This window comes from Apteryx mantelli, chromosome 28 (genome assembly GCF_036417845.1).
Source record: "Apteryx mantelli isolate bAptMan1 chromosome 28, bAptMan1.hap1, whole genome shotgun sequence".
NCBI lineage: Eukaryota > Metazoa > Chordata > Aves > Apterygiformes > Apterygidae > Apteryx > Apteryx mantelli.
This window is the reverse complement of record NC_090005.1, coordinates 776,417-797,113: the sequence shown is the minus strand read 5'-3', so window position 1 is coordinate 797,113 and position 20,697 is coordinate 776,417. Positions and strand designations below refer to the sequence as shown.

The 20,697-nt window shown below is 59.9% G+C and overlaps 2 protein-coding genes across 2 annotated transcripts in view; both read right to left on the bottom strand.

The window, feature by feature from the left end:
- The window catches only part of ZNF385C (zinc finger protein 385C), a 42,553-nt gene that overhangs the window by 6,779 nt on the left and 15,077 nt on the right, over window positions 1-20,697 (bottom strand). The window contains exons 2-5 of the mRNA XM_067311771.1: window positions 18,432-18,470; window positions 17,642-17,648; window positions 4,141-4,283; window positions 268-378 (exon numbers count right to left, since the gene is read on the bottom strand). Of these exons, the coding sequence (XP_067167872.1) occupies window positions 268-378; window positions 4,141-4,283; window positions 17,642-17,648; window positions 18,432-18,470 (300 nt within the window). The remainder of the gene's footprint in view (window positions 1-267; window positions 379-4,140; window positions 4,284-17,641; window positions 17,649-18,431; window positions 18,471-20,697) is intronic.
- Window positions 8,610-16,782, bottom strand: C28H17orf113 (chromosome 28 C17orf113 homolog). Its single transcript, XM_067312065.1, has 3 exons — window positions 16,682-16,782; window positions 12,493-13,122; window positions 8,610-10,215 (listed from the first exon to the last, which is right to left on the bottom strand). The coding sequence occupies exons 2-3, from the start codon at window positions 13,009-13,011 to the stop codon at window positions 8,683-8,685; spliced, it is 2,052 nt and encodes a 683-aa protein (XP_067168166.1). The 5' UTR covers window positions 13,012-13,122; window positions 16,682-16,782; the 3' UTR covers window positions 8,610-8,682.

The following is a 20,697-nucleotide window of genomic DNA, read 5'->3' as shown; positions in this document are numbered from 1 at the left end:
GGTGTTGGGTACCGCCATGCATAGCATTGGGTATCATGGTGCATGGTGTTGGGTACCACCATGCATGGCGTTGCGTATTGCGGCGCGTGGCGTTGGGTACCACCATGCATGACATTGAGTATTGCGGTGCACGGCGTTGGGTACCACCATGCACGGCGCTGCGTTTCACTGCGCACGCTCAGCCCTATTGCCCCTCCGAGCCCTGGACCCACTTGCACTTCCGCCTTTCCTTGGAGCGTCCCCCCGCGCCAGCGGTGCCCCGCTTACCGCCGAGTTGAAGCGCAGGTGGCAGATGTTGCAGGAGATGAACTGCTTCTTCTTGAGCGGGGCGGGCACGCCGAAGGTGTGGCTGATCACCGCCTTCTGCACCGGGTCCATCTGCAAGGGGAGGCAAGGCACAGGGCGGCTGGGTGCCACGGCGCTCCGGCACGCGCAGCTCCCGGCAAGGGCTCACCAAGGCGGCTTACACCTGGTTTCTAGGAGCGAGGACTTAGTGAATGAGTTGGGATTTGGGCCAAGCCCAGAGCTGCCCGTGGAAGCACTCGTGCACCAACTGCATACTCTGCATCGATGCTTTTTTTTTTTTTTAAACCAAGCGGGCAGTCGCCTATTTTTGCCCACCGCCGTGGCGTCGCAAGGTGGAGGACGCTGTCGCGCTTCCCGAGCGGCTCGCGAGCCCGCGCTGCCCTGGCGTTTCGCGGGGCGCCTGCGCGGAGGACAAGCGGCTCCAGGCGTCTGCCCGCGGGGCCGGCGAGCCGGGGGCCGGCGCGGAGGCTCGGTGGCGGCGTGCGGGCTGATGACAGCCCCGGTGCTTCTGCCTCTCCCTGATGCTCAGCATCAGTCCTCAGCCGCAGCGGCAAACTTGTTCGAAAAGCCATAATTGTTTTAAACAAAATGCATTTATTAAGGGGGGGGGGGATAAGAATAACGTCTTTGTGTGAGCGTGGCTATAATCTATAATGCAAGTATTGTTCCCCTACCCTGTGGCATAGGAAGATTATCTTATCTGAGTCCTGCTGTCAGTAGAGCCTGGGGTTTTTAGGCGATCGTATTTCTCTGCAAAGCTATTTAGTTGCTGAGACAGGTGCATCAGTCTTCGAGGCACATGCCTGGACAACAGAGCCATTATCGAGACCCCAAATTCCATCGCAGCAGTGAGCGGAATGGTAATAGCAAGTGATTAATGAAGCGCCTGTTTGCTATGAAATTTTGCTCGCTTATCTGGAATATAAATGAGTGAAGAGGTGCTGGGGGTGCAGCGGAGCATCGGGGGACCCTGCGGGCGGCCGCGGCGCTGCTCTGCGCCGGACACCGAATGCCGCAGGGGCGAAGGGCAGCGGCGGCGTGCTGCCAGGCAGCAGGATGGAGCGGGGCCGGCGCTCGCTGGGAAGAGAAAAACACGCCTTTTCCGCGCAAAAGGAAGAAAAACGGCTCCAGCCTTTGCAACCGCCAGCTGCCACGACCAAGGACGGAGACGGAGCGACCACGAGGGCCCCTCGCCCCCGGCATGTGCCACTGGGTCGATCCTGGCCAGACGCTCTGCCCGCCCGGCACAACCTCGCCGTGTGCCCCCAGCAGGCTTTGGCTGCAGCGAGGGGGCTCAGGGACCTCTGTCCCCCTCAAAAACCCGCCGTTTTGACGATGAAGGGTCCTCGGCACCGCGCTCTATAGCCATTTCCACGCCTATTAATTAGCGCTAAATTAGAGCCCCTCAGGAAGCTTCGCTCTCCGTTTTGGATATGTGGGATCGAGATGGAAAAAAACATATATTTATATAACCCCACTTATTCCGCCCTGGGGCGGCTCGCGTGGGAGCAAAGGTCTCCGCGCTGCGGCGGTACGTACCAATTCCCGCGGCCGGGCCGCGGCTCTTCCCGCGAGATGCCAGCGGAAGCGACCGAGGGCGTCGGGCTCCCGCTGCCGCCGGAGAGCAGAGGCGGATTTTGGGGCACGGTGCACTCGGAGAGCAAAGATCTCGGCTTTATAGTCAGTTCTTACTGACTCAAATGACTTTCTTCATCCCTGGATGTTCCTACCGATATAAATAGCGACCTTGGCGCTGAACTTCCTGCCAGCCACCGGGGTCAGGAAGGGGAATTCGCAGGGACAGACTATCAGCTCAGATCGCGTCTTCTGCCGGGCTTTGGCAAGATGCTGCTACGTCTCGGGGATTTGCAGCATCCTAAGAGCTGGAAAGTGCCTTTTGAGCACGAAACGCGCCTTCCGTATCGCATTAGGGTCTTTTTTTTCCCCCTTCCTGTTGTTGTTGTTGTAAGTGGCAGGAGAGCTCAGTTTGGAAAGGTTTTGCTTGCTCCAGAGTAAAACATCTGCTGGGTTCATGAGAACCTTGTGACCTGCCCAAAGCGCGCAGCGCTCTGCCGGGCAGTTGCAAGCAGCTGCGGAGGGGACGACTCACACCGCAGCGCGCAGGGCAGAGCAACGCCGAAACGCATTGCAAAATGCTCACGTACCCGAACCCCCCTCTGGGGCAAACGAGGGCCCGCGGACTGCAGAGGCAGCCGGGTTCCCTGGGTCGGGCCCAAGCGTGTCCCAGGGCTCCGGGATGCTCCAAGTCTCGCACGCAGGACGGTGCAGAAGCCTCTCTGCCCTTTCCCCGCAGGTACGAGCCCTCCCTGCACCTGGGACTCTGAAAGCTTTCTCGGAGCCCTGCAGAGTCGCAGCACGCGCCTGCGGACACGTGCATCCCGAGCGGCTAAAGGGCTTAGTCCTCTTCCGGCCCGGGGAGGCGCTCGGCGAGCGGCCCTGCGAACCAGGGATCTCGCAGGGATTAGCTCCCAAACGCAGACCCCCCGCAGGGGCGGCGGGCCCGGCTTGCCCCTCGCACAGCTGTGCCGCGGGGCTGCACATCTGGCAAGGCCGGTTCCCCCTCCGCATGCACGCGCAGGAGACTCGTTTCCTAATTATTATTAGCGACATGACTTCGGAGAACACGTGCCGCGGCAGGGGCAAGGGAGACCCAGCGGCACAAATCACAGCGCCTGCTTCAAGCTCGCTGCTGACTCCGGCGGCTAAAAAAAGAAACAAAGAGCAGCAACGCTAATGGCATCAAACCCCCTTTCCTCTCCTCCCCTGCGATTCTGCTTGTTAGCACAGGGGAGAGACAGGCTAAAGCCAGGATTTCAAAGGAGCTTAAAGGAGTTGGATGTCTGAATCCCATTCAGCAGCAGCAGCAGGAATTTGGTACTTAATTTCCACGGCTGCCTTTGAAGACCTCGACGACGGTCTTGCACCTCGCTAGCAGGGCTAATCTCAAAGCCACCTCGGCAAGGCGGGCGCCGCGCGGGGCGGCAGCGCCGGACGGTCCCGCTCGCCAGGGCGGAACGGGAGCTGCGCGGCGCCCCACGCCGCCGACCGCGCTCCCCCTCGTCCCGCCGCCCGCGGTGCCGTCAGCCGGCTCCCGGGGAACGAGCCCCCGGCGTGCGAAACGCCGCGCGGAGACCCGAAGCCGAGGAAGAGGCCGGAGGACGAGGAGCCATCCTAAACTGACGCCATGCCGGGTTTTGAGGGTGGGAGGTTGGGAAGAGAAGGAGGCACGAAAGGAGGAAAATAATATTTCACGCCCGAGGTGCTCTCGTGCATCTCTGCATTTACACATCCAAGGAAAGGCGGCTCTGCAAAGATGCGTTTAATTGCATAGTCCAAGTGCTCGGTCTGGCTTCAGCCCGAGCTTGAACCACGCAAACTAGTAGAAGAAACTCTGCGACGACGAGGCTCCCCGACACCAGCTCGAGGCCACGCGCCATCAGCCAGACGCCTCGTGTCCTTATAGGTGCTCTTTTCATTTATTTATTTAGTTTAAACAAATGAACTGCTCTTCAGTTACTCTATTACTATTGATTCCCGGAGCAAAACCCAATTGAAGTTGGTTAAAACGGAGGCTCTTTTTAGTTTTGGTCTACAAGCGCGATGGGCGGAGGGGGAACCGGCCTTGCCGGATGCTTCGCTAACGCGCCGCCCCCATTGCACCCGGGGACTCCCGGTCCCTGCAAACGCGCTCGCGTGCGGCGGCTGGAGACCCCCATCAGGCGGCCAAAACTACCCGGGGAGGTTCACGGAGAAGATGCATTTTGGGGACAGGAGCAGCGCCACCCGCCTGCGCTCGCCAGCCCCCGGACTCACCGTGTTGAAGTTGGGGAAGAGGTTGAGCGGCGACGTCCCGTTGAGCCGGAAGGTCAGGAAGTGCTTGATGTCCAAGGGGGGATGGAGTGGCCGGCCGGGAATCGGCAGCGAAGCTAGGAGGGGGCTGCTGTGTCCGGACGGACCTAGGCGAGAGGGGAAAGGGAAGAAAGTTTAGGTGGACCTTGCTCGCCGCGTCGGCGGGAGGCAAGCGGGACATCCTGGAGAAGACCCTAGACCTTCACCTCTGGGAAGGTGGCCCAGGACATCCCTCCGGCTTTTGGGCTCGAAATCAACATCAAAATTAAAACGCAACACGGCCACCTTTGCGTCAGAACATCAACGCGCGGCGGATCGCGCTTCGAGCTGTCGGAAAGGTTTTTGCGGCGGTCGGAGCCCCCAGGGCTGCGGGGCCCTGGGCTCCCCAGCTCTCCCCCTCCGCTGCTGTTTGGGGTGGAAAGAGCCCGCGCCGGGCTCCCTCCACACCCAGCGCTGGCTCCGGAGCCGCCCGCGCCCGGGCTTTGCCGGCTGCTCTGCATCTTCCCCCGCGCACTAATTGCGAGCTCCGGGGTGCGATTTAAAAATAGCCTGAAGTTAATCATAGTTTTCTTTAAATAGACGGAAGCAGCCCCCTAGGAGCGAGGGAGCACCGAGCAGGTGGGATGCCCGGCTCGGCGCCCCTCTCCCACCCGAGCAGGGCTGGCGCCGGCCGGACCTTCGCCACTGGCTCCCTGGGCTCGTCCTGCTGGAAGCAGCCGGCCCCCGGCTTCCCTCCCCCTCAGGCGCTAAAAAAAAGCTAAAATAGACCTTTGCGGGAGGCAGAAAGCACCCGGCTGCGTTGGATGTTCCCACTACAGCAAGGCTCGATAGGAAGAGCAGCCGCCGGCACTGCCACGGAAAAAGGCGGCTCCTTTTTGTTTTTCTGTTTTTTTTTCCCCCCCTTTCCATTTTGTTTTAAACGACACTCATCGCCAGCAGAAACCAGGCTGATACAGGCGTTGAAATAAAAATCTGAAATTCAAAGTTCGAAAGATTTCCGAATTCCCGACTAAAAAAGCTCGGCGCGCGAGGCCCCTCCAGGCAGGAACGACCTCTTTCTGGGAGAACGGGCACAGCCACTGCTTCATCCGCGCGGGAGCCACCCTGAGTCAGCTCTGACTCCAGGGTAAAAACTGCATTTTGCTTCATCAGGCGTGCATTGATCGAATTAATTCCAAAGTCACCCAGGAGGGAAATCTGCGAAACGGCTTAAAAATAAATAAACAAACTCACAGCAGTGGGGACGAGCAAAGGAGCAAAACCAAGCAAAAAAAAAAAAAAAAAAAAAAAAAAAAAAGGGTGAGCGCTGCATAATTAACCTGCTGGGGCATGAAACGACTTCTGCATCGCATCACGCGAGACGGCCGGGCGCAGCGTCGGGGGACCCGGCCCCCGGGGACCTGCCGCCAGCCGGCAAGCGCCCGCGGCAGGGAAAGCGGCTGCGACCCAGGCGTCCGGGGCTGGAGCATGAGCTTTCCGTCAATTTTACCGGCCTTAAGAACGGTATTAAACTTAGCATCGAGAGGCACGACAAGGGTGAACGAAAGCCTCTGCCCCAATTAGCAGTAACTGAGCAGACAGGGTTTGCTGCTCAGCAGATCCCACGGGCGATGAGCACCCGGTGCCCGCAGTGGAGCGAGCCGGGGCTGAGCAGAGCCGAGGGGAAAACCCGGCTGCTGAAGGGAAGGAGCTGCAGCCGGAGAGCTCACGCCACAACTGCGAGAAAGGAAAACAGGAAAGGAAAAAAAAAAAAAAAAAAGGAAAAAAAAAGGGACGAAGTTGCCATCAGCTCCGGTCTGCCCGAACCTCGGAGAGCAGGTGCCGCCCACCCATTTCGGGGCACCTTGGCCAAGGTTACACGGCAGCACCGCATCCTCCTGTGCCGCTGCGCCTCCCCCTGCCCTCGCCACGGGCCAGATTCCGGCAGCAGCTGCGGGCCGTATTTTTAGGTATTAATTAGACACTCAATTACAGGGATTTGCTTTGGCAGCGGCGGCGGAGCCCCGGATAGAGTGACGCGACCTTATCAGCGGTGGCGGCGGCCCCAGGTGCCCGGGCCTCCCTCCGGGGAAGCGCCGCGTGCAGCGCCGTGCGCAAAGGCTGCGCGCGTCCCTGCAGGGGCTTTTCCCCCCCGCGCGCCCTGCGAAGCGGACCGCGGGAGCCGCCACGCGTGCACCAGCCTCAGAAACACCTCCGGAAGCAGCGGCGGTGGCGGCAGTGACAACGCCGCGGGGGTTTTCGTACCGCCACGAGCCTTTGCCGGGACCCGTCTTGGCGACGGCTGCCTCGGAGCAGCAGCTGGCGCAGGGGCCGCGCCGGGCAGATGGCGACGGGGGCTGTTTGTTTGCACGGAAGCAGCCTGGCTCCCGCGCAGGCGGTAGCTGCTCTCAGCAAGTTTCGGTGGCGTCTCGCATTCCTCACCCGGGGCTTTGCAGCTCTCGCCTGCTCCGGCTGAGCACGGATGGGTTTGCATCCCGCTACGTCCAGGAGACCTGCTGCAGAGACCCCAAAGGAAGCAGCGCCAGCCCCGCTCCCGGCTGCTCCGGGAACCGGCGGCGAGAGCACAGCGCGAGCGCTCTCCAGCTCAATCCTCCCCGCGTGGCATGGGCAGAAAGCAGCCGGCAGCAAGGCCGCCCAGCGCGGGATGCTGCCGACAGCGGCTTTCACCCGGTACGCTTGCTCGCCCGCCCGGCTCCGAGAGCCGAGTGAAGGACGTGGAGCGCGGCAGGCGCCTGCCAACAGCCCCGAGCGCGGCAATCTGGGCTCTCGCCGCCGCAGCACGAGTAGGTCTCCACGCTCTGGCGCGGACAGGAGCCCTCGGGCCGCAACGCCGCCGCAGCGACCCGGCCACGCGCGCCCACCGCGGAAAAGGCTTTCGGATGCTGGAGCAGCTCGGAAGAACCACGGCAGCATGGAGGAAAGCTCTGCTGTGGCCGGCACCGAGCCCGGGAGCAGCACCGGATAAAGGCGCGCTATTGCGGCGCGGACGCTTGGGTCAAACTCCGCTGGACACCGACTCTGCGTCGGCAGGATGGTGCAAACTTACCCAGGGACGGAGCCGAAGGGTCTCGGCTAGGACACGTCTCGCGCCATCGGCAGCATCTCCGCGACCGAAGAAATAAGCCGACGGCACCAGACGTTAGTGCCGGGATGTCGGTCCCAGCTATGGCCCTGCAGCAGAGGAGTCGGAGCACAGATGTCACCCGCCGCCACTGAAAGCCCGGGACACGGCTGGCAGGACACGGGCTCCCGCCGGGGAAAGCCACAGCAGCAGCGCCCAACGTCCCGCGGGACCCCGGCCCCTCTGCGCTGCCGCGACCTCCGCAGAGGGACAGGCTCTGCCCAGCTGCTGGAGCACGAGAACAACATGATGCTTCGGTCTCAGGTTTCGACTTTATTGCAAATTGAGATCAGTCCAAAGGGTCTTCGCATCCCGCCCCACAGAACTAAGGAGAACAGCTCTCCAAGAGCAAAACGACCACGGAGAAGACACCATGCAGCACCCGTCCCGGCTCGGTCGCAATGCTCCTACCCTCCGCTTCGCCCGTCCGTCACATGGTTCGAGAAGGCTTCGATCGCTCCAAGGGGAGGGAATTTTTAAAAGGAGGAAAAAAAAAAAAACAAGCAAAAAACCACCTAAACTAAACAGAACTCAAGTTTGTCCCAGAAGTCAATGTTAAAAGACTTTCTTTGGTTGCAAGTTTGCAGAGAGCTCATACTGCAAAGGGAACTTAGGTACATGATGCTATTCTGAAAAGACAAGGAATTCACTTTTCTTTTCTTTTTGGACCCCTGTTTATAATTTATTCTGTCATTGCAAAAAAAAAGTCCTTTTAGATATCTTTGTACTTTAAACATTAGGAAAGTTAAGATAGATTTTTTTTATATATATATATTTATATATATATTTATATATGTACATACACATATATACACAATGATGCATTTAAAAGTTACTATTTCCTTGGTGATTACAATATCATTCTCTAAATGACTTGCTTTCGAAATGATCATGACTTGGATCCAATGCTAAAAATATTTTGTGCTGTGTGCAAGGAATATCAACGAGACACTGCCAGGCGTTTTTGGATTTGCCACAGAGCTGGGAAGATACGCTGCCTTTTCTGCATTCCTTCTGGAGGCTCCGAGATAATAAAAATCAGATATTTTCGCAGAGCGTTAAGTAAAAGCTGCTGGGTGTCGTCGTGCAAAGGCAATGTTACATCCGAGTTCGCGAGAAGATTTGCTTTCATCCCCCCCTAGGAAAAACTCGTCATAATTTGGAATTGAAGAAGGTGGTCGAAACCGTCGGGAAACCTCCCCCAAAGGCCTTCGACTCCGGCCAAGGCAAACGTGCGTCCGGGGGGGGGGGCGGAAGGAGGGCAGCGAGCGGGACCAACGCGGCTCGGCGACAGGAGCCCGCTTCTCCCCCCCGGCGCCGAGCGGGTCGCCCTGGGCCACCCGGCGCCCGCGCCACCGTCGGGGCCGGCCGCGGCGCGCCGCCGCTCACTTCACCTGCGCCACGAGGAAGCCGGGCTCCCGCATCCGCTCGTAGTACTCGATGGCCAGCGCGAAGTCGAACTCGTTGATGGCCGGCCCGTCGATGGCGATTTTCATGAGGTCGGACAAGCCCTCGTCCCTGGCGCAGCGCGACCGCCCGCGCTTCACGAGCTCCCGGCCCCGGCTGATCTTCTCGGCCAGGACGGAGCCCAGCGGCAGGGCCAGGGCGATGGCCGCGAGCACGGCGAAGTCCGGGAAGAGCTCGTGCATCTCGGAGTTGCTGTAAACCAGCTTGACGCAGAGGTCCTTGAAGGACAGCTGGCTGAGGCTGAACACGATGCGCTTGAAGAGGGGGAAGTCGCCGAGGGCCCTCTCGCTCACCACCACCCGCGAGTAGGCCTGCAAGAGGAAGTTCAGCTCGCTGACCCCGTAGCTGCCGATGTCCTCCAGCGACTGGGGGTAGCACTTGGGGTTGAAGATAGCCGAGAAGGAGCTGACGGCCTCCAGGACGCCGCTGGGGAACCTGTCCAGCAGGTTGCCCCGCACGCTCTCCAGGTAGCTCTCCTTCAGGCGCTCGAAGTGCTTCAGGTGCCCCTCGGAGCAGTTGGCCAGCTCCACGCCCTTGTAGCAGAGGCGGCTCTCGCCCTCCCGGTCGTCCCGCGGGCGCTCGTTCATCTCGTTGAGGAACTGCTGGAGGTTCTGCCCGCTGGCGCTCTTCTGCGCCTGCAGGGTGGTGGCCGTGGCGGAGACGATGGGCTTGAGGATGGAGAGGTCGAAGTCCTCGATCTGGAAGAAGCGGCCGAGTTTCTGGAAGACGGGGAGGACGTCCAGGAGGATCTTGGTGAACGCCACGAACTGGAACTTCTTGAGCTCCTCGCAGAGGCCGAGCGCCACGGGCGACCGCTCCGCCTCGCTCTCCAGCAGCAGCACCAGCGTGGGCCACGAGGCGTCGATGGCTTCCACGGCTGGGAAGATAGAAGTCCAGTGGATGGCCTTGGGGCTCTCGAGGTCTATCTCGCAGAGGTCGAGGACGCTCCGCAGCTCCTGCAGGCTGTCGCTTCCCCCTCTGAAGCGGGAGCAGAGCCTGTACACAGCGTCCACGGTGGTCTCGTACTTCTGGAGGTACTCGACGGTGACGACGCTCTCGGCGGGCGGCAGGGCGCTCCCGTGGCACAGGCAGTGCATCTCCGCGAGGAGCGGGCAGAGGGAGGTCAGCGCGGTCCCCAGCCCGCTCCGCCGCTCGGCCGCCAGCGAGGCGCTGTCGGCGCTCAGCCAGGCCGTCTTGGCGGTGGCGATGCCGAAGGAGCGCATCACCTCGGCCACCTTGCCCGCCGCCGCGGAGGCCTCGCCGGCGGGCAGCTCGAAGCGCCCCAGGAAGGCGGCCGAGGCCTGCCCGCTGCCGGGGGAGACGGTGGTGGTGAAGACGGCCAGGCTGCGGCGCTCCGTGGCGTCCACCGTCTCGTCCACCGCCAGCCCGACGAACGGCGAGGCCTTTATCCTGCGCCTGTCCTCGTTGTGCAGGACTCTGGCGATCGCCGCCTGCGCCGGGCCGAGAAGGCGGGCGAGGGGAGGGAAAGAGAAACACCGATGAACTTCAAAGCCGCGCGGGAGGCACGCGGCGCCCGCGTTCGGAGCTCCCCGCAGGCAGCGCGAGACCCCGGGCCTGAGGGAAGCCCTTAAGCACGTACTCGGCTCCCGTCGACGCCGCTCGGACGCCTGGCGCGTTTCAGAGCCGTGAATCCCACAGGGAGAGAAGCCACTTGCTGACTTCGGAGCAAAGATCCCCCAGCAGCCAAAGGAGCTCAGATTCAAGCGCACATAAATTGCCCTCAAAACCGGATTTTAGATGTTGGCAATTTCTACTTTCTGCCCCCTGATGTTTCTTAGGAGCTGGTGAAAGTCAACGGGACATAGGCACTTTTGAACTTTATCTTCGAACATACGCCTAAAATTAAAAGTGTTCTAGCACCCTTCCCTGAGTCAAAATTCTTCCCCAAATCGTAGCTTAAAATACGGAGCCAGCCCATGGTCACTGCTGTTTGGCACCGGACTACAGCGTACCCATTTTCACGGGAAAAGGGCTAAGAAGGATATCTGTGCCGACCTTATTTAAAAGCATTAAATACTTCTACGTCCTACCACATTAGTTCAGAACTTGTTGGGTCTCATTTTTCCATCTATTCCATCAAAGTGCATAGTCGTAATACTGAAAACTACCACAAACGCCGAATAGTACGGCAACAGTATCTTATATTATGGTTGTGGCCACAGATCTCAAAAGTAATTTTGGCCCTATAATGCTGCGAAAGTTATACGTACAAGTCAGCTCCCTCCTGGAAAGTACTCTAATATATTCCCTCCTCTTTTTCCTCGCTTACATTCAAACCATCAAATTAAGGTTCAGGCTCAGGAAAGCACCAAAATCCACACCCAGCGCAAAGCACAGCTAAACCCCACGGGCTCAAGTAGGACTTAAAACACCCTCAGCTGCCAGCAGGTATTTCCTGAGCAGAACTGAACCTCTCCTCCCCCTTGGCACAGGGGCTCCCGAGACCCTGTCTGTGCTGGGAGCTAATTAGGACACCCCAAACTTGCTTCCTTAGTTATAATTTCATCAATTACTTTCACACTTCAAAAACAAAGCGTAGGTAGGAGCAGCAAGATGACATCACGGCATCCTTCTGCTTTATTCCATTTTACCCGTTTCATTAAAATGCCACTGGTTTGAGCAGAAGACTTCCTTCGCGTGCGCAACTGCCGCAAGTAGCACTCCAGGCTGAGAAATCTAATTAATGGATTTAGTCTATCTGCAGTAAAATACGGCTCTTTATATATCTAAAATGACTGGCAAACAGCCAAGATTCACTAAAAAATTAATTTGATTTTAACAGGCATGAAGCATTTGTGAAATTAAGAAAATCCTTTCTAAACTCTCTGGCTACTTGATCTTTCCGATCGCTCCGTTTAGGGCAAAAGAGGAAAAACCCACATCGCTCATGGGCTAATTGAGCTCTTGAGCTTTTATCCTTCAAATATTCATCATTAACCTGCAGCGAAGCCTGTCGCGCTCGGACAGCGGGAGGAGGGAGCGCTCCCGGGAAAGGCTGACCGTCTACACTTGCTTTCCCCAAGCCCCCAGAGCGGCGCCGAGCCCAGGGCTCCCAGCCATGAGCACGAGGCTGCCCATGATGGACCCTGTCGCCGCCTCCGAGCCCTCGGTGCTCCGGGTTTGTCAAATCAGGGAACGACACCGTATTAAAAAATAAACGTGGCATCTCGTTGGAGAAAGTTGCCTTCAGCCTCTGCTGAAAATGGCGGAAAGCGGGTGAATCACCCAGCTCCGCTGGCGGGATCAGAGCAGCCGGGTCTCCTGGACCTGGTCAGCGATCCCAAGCACACCAAAAACACACTGTAGCCTCACTGGATGTATTTGCCCGTCCGAAGACCAGGATTGAGGTCTAACCACCAGCTACACCTGATGCACGTGGTTTTGGAGCTCCCCTGAGCAGGCAGGGTGGGCGCTTGCCTCCAGGGGAGGGGAGCGTGTGCTTAAGGCTCCTATTTGCACAGGCAGCTGCTAAAACCCCCAAGCGCACGCTGGTGATGCTGGATGCAAGACAAAGCGACGCGGTGCTGCAAAGCACCGAGTCCCTCCAACCCAGGCTCCTGCGCGTGCACAGACCCCGCTTTGCCGAGTGGGTTCGCGGGGCGGCGAGGCCACGGACAGCAGCAAGGTCATGGACAGCAGCAAGGTCAGGCCCCCAAACCTGCAGGCAGACCCCAAGCAGGACAGAGCCCCCCTCCCGGCATACGCACCTGCATCTCTCTGACGCTGCTGGGGTGGTAATATTCGCTGTGCTCGGAGGTCAGCAGCGCCTGGCACAGGTTGAACTTCTGGAACTCCAGCAGAGAGGAGCACTTCTCGTCCGGGATCTCCTCCTTGGCCATCCAGTACACGGTGGTGAGGATGGCGATCTTGGCGGGGTTCACCTCCACCTTGATGACCGAGTGCAGCTCTGGGTGGCTGTGGACGCGCGCCTCGAAGGCCAGCTGCTCCCGGTTCACCGCCAGCGCCTGGCGGTGAGCGCCGGAGGTGACGTGCCGCAGCAGGGCATGGCGCTGGAAGTTGTCCGTGCCCACGGTAAAGGCGTTCTCCGCTTTACCATGCTTGTTCTTCACCAGCGCCTGGCGACACTCTATGCAAAACATGAGTTTCCTCTCATAGTCAAACTCCAGCCAGGTAAATTCTTCCTTCCAGTGCTCATTGAAATAGCGCTTACACTTTTTATTGGAATTGGAAGTTTCCCCAGCTGGCTTTTTCCCTGGAGGCACCATATTGCTGTGGCTGGGAAATCAAACACTACAGCTGAACCGAAACTTTCCTTGGAGGAGCAGCCTCTACATTTAATTTAGTAAGGAAGGTCTATTACCACTTTCCTGGATCGACTGGAGATGAAAGAGACACAAGGGGAGAGGGATTAGGGCCCTTGTAAACCCTAGTCTTTGCTGATTTTTTTATTCTCGTCTGCTAACGATGACATGATGGTGACAGGAGCGCTCAGATGAGGCAGGACCATGCAACAGCCCCAGCGTTGGGGGAGGACCTCCCACTGAGCTCCTCTTTTGCTGTCATCAGCAGCTCCAGATACCAGTGCTGGGACTAACATGGACACGTGGCCCTTCTCTTAAATTACAGGGTTGTCTACATTCACTTCCAATCAGACCAAACTTTCATGCTGCAGCTGATGTTCGGAAGATATGGAAGGTCCAAAACTGTTTTTTTGACAAAACGTCTAAAAATCAGAGTGTTTAGCCTCACGAGGAGAAAACACTTGATTCTCCAAACAGCCAGGGACAGCCAATGCATTGCATTGCAGAGACTCACTCATCATTCCCAGACTCGCTGGGGTGCAGCGGGCCCCAGACTCCCACACGTCTGTCTAGAAATCTTGTTCTAGCTAGTGGGACACGTCTGAGCTTGGAGCGCCTTGAAAGGAGGCCAAAGGCAGGTTCTCACATTGCATTTGGGTCTCTTTCCACTAACGAACGCCCCAGGGAGTGGCAGTCATTGCTGTGCATGGCTAGTGCCCAGAGGTCTTGAGCTGAGAGTGGACGGCTTAAAGGCCAAGGAACAGCTCAAGAACACATGCCTGGGGTTCGCGTGCACATGCATGTGCATCTTGTCATTATTTCCTTGCTTGTCCTTATCTCGGGAAATCGCTGTACCTAGGCTGGCTTCACAAAGGCACAGACAGTGCCTACAACCCGAGACCTACAACCTGAAATTCAACTGTCACAGCTGAAGAAGTCAAGGGAGAACTTGCACACTGAGCTCTGCCAGCAGATCCCAGGTTCATCTCCATCTGGAAGGCGGCATCCGCCCATGACCACAACAGCCACAGGGCACGGACACTGAGCACCCGCTTCGGCCAGCTGCCTTTTCCAGAACTGCAGCAAGTCCAGCATGGAAGTGCCCAAGAGCCGCTTCCAGAGACCCTCCACGAAGGAAGAGGGAAAGCCAGGACTTCCCAGAACATCTGCTGAAGCTCTGAGACTACAAAGCACGTATTTAAACCAGGTAGCTAGAGTATTTAAGCACCCACTTAACTCCATGCATACACTTAAGCCCCGCTCAGCCCGATCCTTGCATTCTTCCATGAACTGGATCGAAAGTCAAACTGCATCTTGATAAAGGCGGTGGGAGGAACCCAGCAGAACAGAGGGGGGAAGGAGAGGGAGAACTGAGAAAAGGAGGAAAAGGAAAAAAAAATGGATATTCAGCAGCAAGTCACCAATGCAAGACAGGAAATTCTCAGAGTATAACTCCCTGAGAAACTCGCAGGGGATTTGGGATTTTCAAGAAGAACAACCCCCCCCCCCCCAAGAACTAAAGCCGTTACCGCAATCATCATGAAGAAACAGAAAACCTCATGATGGAGGAGTCGGAGCAGCCCATTGACTCCCAGAGCTGCAGGGATCTGCTCCTGGGCGCCGCGGGCTCGCAGCGAGCTCGGAGCCACGCAGCACAGCACGGAGCGGCTGGGGGCATCGCGGGCATGCCGAGCGCAGCCCGGACAGTGCCCGACAGCTCGCTTGTCCGGGGCGGGAAGACCCAGGAGCACCCCGGATGGGGAGCCAGGGGACGTGTCCCCGTGTCCCCCAGGCCACGGCCAAGCCGATGGCTTCACCGGGGAGCGGAGAGACTGAACAGGCTTAAGACCTCCTGGGAGTGAAAACAGAATAACAACGCTCTGAAGATGCTCAGCTCTTTTTGAGCCAGGACCTGCTGGGTAAACTGAGGCAGGGCTGCTCGGCGGTCGAGCACCGCGAAGCGCCTGGACGGTGACGATGGCAAACAGGGGCTCCGTGGCCGTGCGGCACCGAGGGGCTCTGCCCCACGCTGGTCCTCACCTCCACGCCAGCCTGGTGCACCATGCAGCCCTTTCAGACCAAAGGGTGCTCAGCAGCACGCTTGGTCCCGCGCCTCCCCGCTCACACCAGGAACGGCAACGACCGCTCCGGGCCGGCCACGCGCGGGGCTCGGATTAACGCTCCAAGGGTCCAGCCCAAATCCCAGAGGCACCAGGCGTCTTTGGGTGCATGTCAAGGTGCCCTGGATCAGGTGCTGTCCCAGGAGCACCAGAGAGGCCGGATGAGGTTGGCGCTAGTCCAAAGCTTGGCTCCAACCAGCCAACGTTAAATGCTTGCAAGGAAGCGAAGAGAAACTCCAGCCCAGGTGGGAGTTTTCTTCCGGACCACAGGGAACGCAAAGCTTTCAAGGCTTGCAGCAGGCGTGGATTCCCTTCCCGTGCTGCTTTTACTCTCTCTAATGCAACCACGTGGGTTGCTTGCAAGAGCAAAGCCTCCTTGAGGCAGCACCTCCTCGCCCCGATGCAGCCACGAACGCCCAGGGTGCAGCGCCCAGACCTGGGGATCCCAGGCACGGCTGCAGCCTCCTCCGCAGGCCGGATCCCGGAGCCTTGCCCCGGCACAGGACGGAGCAGCGCCTCTCTGCAGCGCGTTAAGTGGGAAACCGCAATGGCTTTGCCATGCAGGAGTCCCAGCCAAGACACGTCTTGCCGAGTGTTTCCTCTGAGGTCCCAGCGCCTGCTGGATGTTCCCGGGGGAGCGCGCCTGGCACGGCACTGGCATTCCAGCACCTCTCCCAAGGTCTTCCTCTGCTGATGGCTCCGAGCGCTCAGGGCAGCCGGAGGGAAGCCAGGCCAGGGCAGTGGGACACCGCCGGCGTCCCCAGCTCCTGAGCCTCGCCAGGCGCCCGGGAATGACCCGGCACCATCCGGGGGGGGCGACCAGCTCCCTGCCCTCCCCGTGCCCTGCGAGCCACCAACTCCGCAGCCCTTCCCACCTACGACGGCCTCGGGGGACTTGCTCCATCAAAAACCGCTGCCTTGGAAAGAAAAAAAGAGCCGTTAGTCTCCTGGCTGCAGGGAGCCAGCGGGCTTGGCCGTGGTGCGGGAAGGGAGCGCTCGACCGCCCCGGCACCGCAGCAGAGCTGGGGCAGCAGTTGGAGACGGCTCATCCCGTCCTGTCCCGTCCCATCCTGTCCCGTCCATCCCGCGGGGACACCAGCCCTGCCACGGTGCACGTCTCTCCCCTTGCTCCCAGCTATGGGGAGCATCAGCGCGGCTGCGTTTCCGCCGGGAGCAGGTAGTATTCGGGGGCAAAGAGCTCGGAAGCGGGCAAGAACGTGTCGTTCCCGGTCTCCTTGGCGCACCGCTCCCCTCTGGGAGCTCGCTCAGCCCGGGCACCAGCGCTGGCTGTAAGGAAGTTTGGGCAGGGTTTATTTTTTAAGACGAGGAGCTTCTTCTCCCTGGCACCCGAGCCTCAGATGAACGAGCCCTAGCCCGGAGCACATGTCACTTAAACGCCTGCCCGGCTCCATCCCCGGGAAAGGCTCTGCGAGCGCTCGGAGCGGCGCGACATGCAGCCCCCCCGGCTCGGCGTGCTCGACCCCGCGCACCTCCCTCTCGCTGCATATACGTACCACTTCAGCGCTGCCATCAGCTCGGGGCTGAGGGGCTTGCAAACTTCCCAGATTTTTTTTTTTTTTTAAATAGGAAAAGATCAAATTACAAAAAAAAAAAAAAAAAAGGCAGCCAAAGGAAACAAAGCCAAAAAAAAAAAAAAAAATTCTCCTTCAAAAAGCAGCGCTGAGAACCCCCCCAGCCCCGGGCGAGCCGCTCGCTCGGCGCATGGGGCCGGCGCGCCGCTGCGGCCGCAGCCCCCCCGCAGCCGGGCGCCCGGAGCGGCGAGGCCGGCGCGGGAACAAAGCCTGCGGCGGGCGCCCCGCGCGCTCACGGGAGCACGGGAGCAGCCATCTTGCTGCGCGGACTGTCTGGCTCCGCGGATGCTCCCGGCAGCCAGCGGCGGCAGTGGCCACTAGCGGCGGCCGGGGACGGCAAAGGCCGCGTGGCGGTGGTCTGGCCGCGGGGGCCGGTGCGGACAGCGAGCTGCGCCCTGCAAGACTACTGCACGCTCCCCCCCCACCCACCCACTGCAACGCTTTTCCCCCCAAATCGCAGGGAGGGGAAAGGCACCCCGGCTGCCCCTCCGTGGCCCCGGCCGGGGGCTGAGCACGCGCAGCAGGAAGCGGCGCAGAGGCGGTTGCACCGGTCGGGACGGGTCCTGCCCTCGCGCCGAGCAGAGCGCGGGAGCTGGGATCAGGGTGCTCCGCACCCCTCGAGCAAGCCCAAAGCAGCTCGCCAGCTTTTTGCGAGACCCAGAGCCGAACCCAATTTAAGCCCAGCCCAGCCCGGTGCCGCCCCCACGCCACGACCACCAGCTCAGCTGCACCCTGCTCCTGGCACCCGCCTGCACCCCTGGGGCAGGGGCGCCTGCTCCGGGCGGGAGGACGCCGCACGCACGCAAACTCCTTTTAGCATTAAACTGGGGGTGCAATTCAGAGCCCCTCAACTTCTTCCAAAAAGGAGGTTTTAGACGCCACCCGTGCACTGCTCAAAAGCAGACCCCGAGGAGGCTAACACCCCGCGGGACCCCCCGCGTCGCCCCCGTCCCGACGCCACCCGCTCGCAGCGCGGCGCCAGGCCCGGACGGGGGGAACGTGCCCGGATTAGGACCTGCATTGTACCTGGCTCTGGCTGGCTCCGCGCACGGGGAGGGGGCCCCGGAGTAAATTCCTCTCTTTAGGCTTCTTGATGACATATCCTGGGGCAAGAGGCTCCTTCTCGGGCTCGGGACATTCCTGCCTGGCTCCCTGAGCTGACGCTAAGGCAAACAGGAGCTAGATGAAACCAGAGACTGGGGATTTCAAGGGCGAAAATATGCACTATTTATTCTTGTGCTAATGCAAGCGAGGAAGAGGACTTAGCGTTTTTAATCAGTTTTCTGACACGAGGCTTGTTTAGCCTCTGCTTCCCAGCTCTCGGAGCAGCTTCAAAGGTCAGCGGGGCCGGGGAGCTGGCGCTCCGGCACTGACGCAGTTTCCTGCGCCCGCGGGCAGCAGCCAGCTCAGAGGGCACTCGCCTCCCTCGCGCGCTGCGTCCCCCTGGCCCGAGCCAAGGACGCCGGGTCCGGCTGGGCAAGGCTGGCGCCTGCCCTGTGCAAAGCTGCGGGGACGGGGTGCATTGAGCGCTGTACGTCCTCCACTGCTTTCAGTAGCATCAAATACGAGCGGAGTTTCCCGCAACTCTCACGAGCCAGAAAGCCGTACAAAGAAAAAGGAAAAAAAGCCCCAAAACTGCAGCAGGGAGGCAAAACAGCTCAAGGAAAGACACGGAGGAGGAGGAAGGCAGAGCAGTGGCCTGGGGAGGATGCTGGGGAGGGCGGATAAGCATCGGTGGCGGATGAAAGGTGGCCACCGGTGCCAGGTCGCCTGCCAGCCGCTGGTGCGGGGCACCGTTAGCTGCTTTGTGAGGGGGCTCCTCCTCTCTCCAGAGCCGCTCCACAACGGATCACGAGCGGCTCTGAGCCCGGCTAACCCCCTCGCCCGGGCGCGTGGCCGCAGAGCCGCCTCGCCTGCCTTGCTGCCAAACCACAGCAGCCTGGCGGGAGCAAACCGGGAGATCGGGACTGGAGACCTCGGCAAGGAGGACACGGGTACCCCCCGGGCTGATGGGCCGAATAAAGCTCCCTGTGCTTCCCGAGGCAGAGAAAGAGCTCGGATCCGGCTACGCGCAGTCCCGAAAGCCCAAAGGCTTTGCGAGGCGGCACCGGCCCCGAGCCCCGGCAAGCGGCTCGGCCTTGCAGCAGCCCTGCAAGCAGCCACTGTCCCGGCTGCTTCCTGGGCACCGCAGTCCTGCCCGGGGTACCGCTCTGCTTCCCGGCCTCCCAGGCAGCACAGGGGTTGCCAAAGCCGCCAGTGGGATGCGCAAAGGTGCTGAGGCAGCAGCATCACCGCGCGGGCGCTTTGCTCGTTCGAACAGCAGAGGTGAGCCGAGGCAGGCGAAGGCCACAGAACTTAAAGGGAAATATTCATATTTGCTCCTCAGCAGCAACAAAAGCCTTGATCCGATTTAATCTTTGCTGTGCTTTGCCCTCCACAACGCGCCTCGGCAGCCCCGCAGGCAGGTGACCCAGCTGCACGAGCACGTGCATCATCCCGTGGCACAACGGTGCCTGCTGCAGCCACGAGCCGCAGTTTCCGTCCGCACGTGGGGCCATAGAGGACCAAACCCAGCCGGCCGGGAGCCGGGGCCGAGCTCCACTCACAGCTCCGGAGGGAGCACAACCCCAGGGCCTGGGGCTGATTTTTCCTTATTTTCCTCCGGCAGGATTTGCTCCTTGGCCGCATCAGTGTCATGAGGTGGCAGGGTCTCAGGGACCGCAGCACGGAGATGCACCCGAACGCCGTCCTCGCGAGCTCCCCGGCCCAGCAGTGAACAGCATCGTTCACCTGCGCTGGGGGAAGGGGGCCGTGATTTTTCCTCCCCGATGGCGACACCAGGACCGCAGCCCCGAGCGCAGGGATGGGAATCGCCCCAGGGCAGAGGACGCCTGGTCCTTCAGTCACCACCTGGTGCTGCAGGGAGCCGCAAACCTGATGGAGAAGGCTGAGGAGCCCTGCTGGACCCTGGTCTTCGCCAGGTCTTGGTCCCTCCCCGCGTCTGCAAGCATTGACCGCTGAGCATGCCTCCCCTTCGGGTTTAATTTTAACCCTCCCCGTGTGCCAGCAAATTATCTGAAAATGGGCATTTTGCAGTGCGCCCCCCCCCCCCCCCGGAGAGCCTCCCCACAGCCTGTCGGGCTCAGCCTTTATTCTGGGCATCGTTTAAGCCATAAAAATTACAGCCGAGTCCAATTCAGTACGGCCAGAGAGCACCTGACAAATTAAAAGGCAGCAAAGACACTCAAATTGCTGCTTTCGCACCGTTCCAGGGAACCAACCAATCTGCAGCGGATTAGGGGCTCCCTGCTCCGCCAGGCTTTCCGACTGCCTCCAAGCCAAGACGCGTTTTCCTTGTTGCCGCGCTTCCTCCGCTGGCAGGAGCCATTAACCAACTGTTCCGGCGCGGCAGCCCTCGAAGGCATGTGAGCCCCACGCATCGTCCCCCATGCAGCCTGGGGCCAACAAGAAATAAACGCGCGGGGTCTCGGGTGGACGCAGGGATGCCAACAGTGCGCGGGGAAGAGCCCCAGCTGCAAAGAGCCCGGGAGGGGGCACAACAGGGGGATGCAGCCTGGGGCTGCCAGGGAGCAGAGACGACTTCCAAACCCCAAGCCATTTACATCTTTTTTTTTCCCCCTCTAAATCTTGAAAAGGTCAAAGCCCTTTGCCGTTCCCCCTCCGGCGCCTGCTCTCTGCCAGCGACACTGCTGCCAGAGCCCCGGCGCGGGGCTGTCACGCTCATGCTGACGGCTGCAGCAGCGCGCAGCTCTCTGCTACGCCTGCCCTCAAGCTAGGCTGGTCATACTCAATGTTCGGAAGCAGACACACATCTGTCATTATTTTTTAGTTTTTTTATTTTCTACCGCTAGTATTTCATTGTAGTTTCCACCACTCCTACCCAGACCGTGCTAATGTAGTCACTCAGGGGACCAGCG

Excerpts from the sequence above, each read along its gene's own strand:
- C28H17orf113 (XM_067312065.1), bottom strand. The coding sequence starts at position 13,011 with ATGGTGCCTCCAGGGAAAAAGCCAGCTGGGGAAACTTCCAATTCCAAT. Across the intron at positions 10,216-12,492 it reads GCAGCGTCAGAGAGATGCAG|GCGGCGATCGCCAGAGTCCT; the intron begins GTGCGTATGCCG and ends GGCCCGGCGCAG.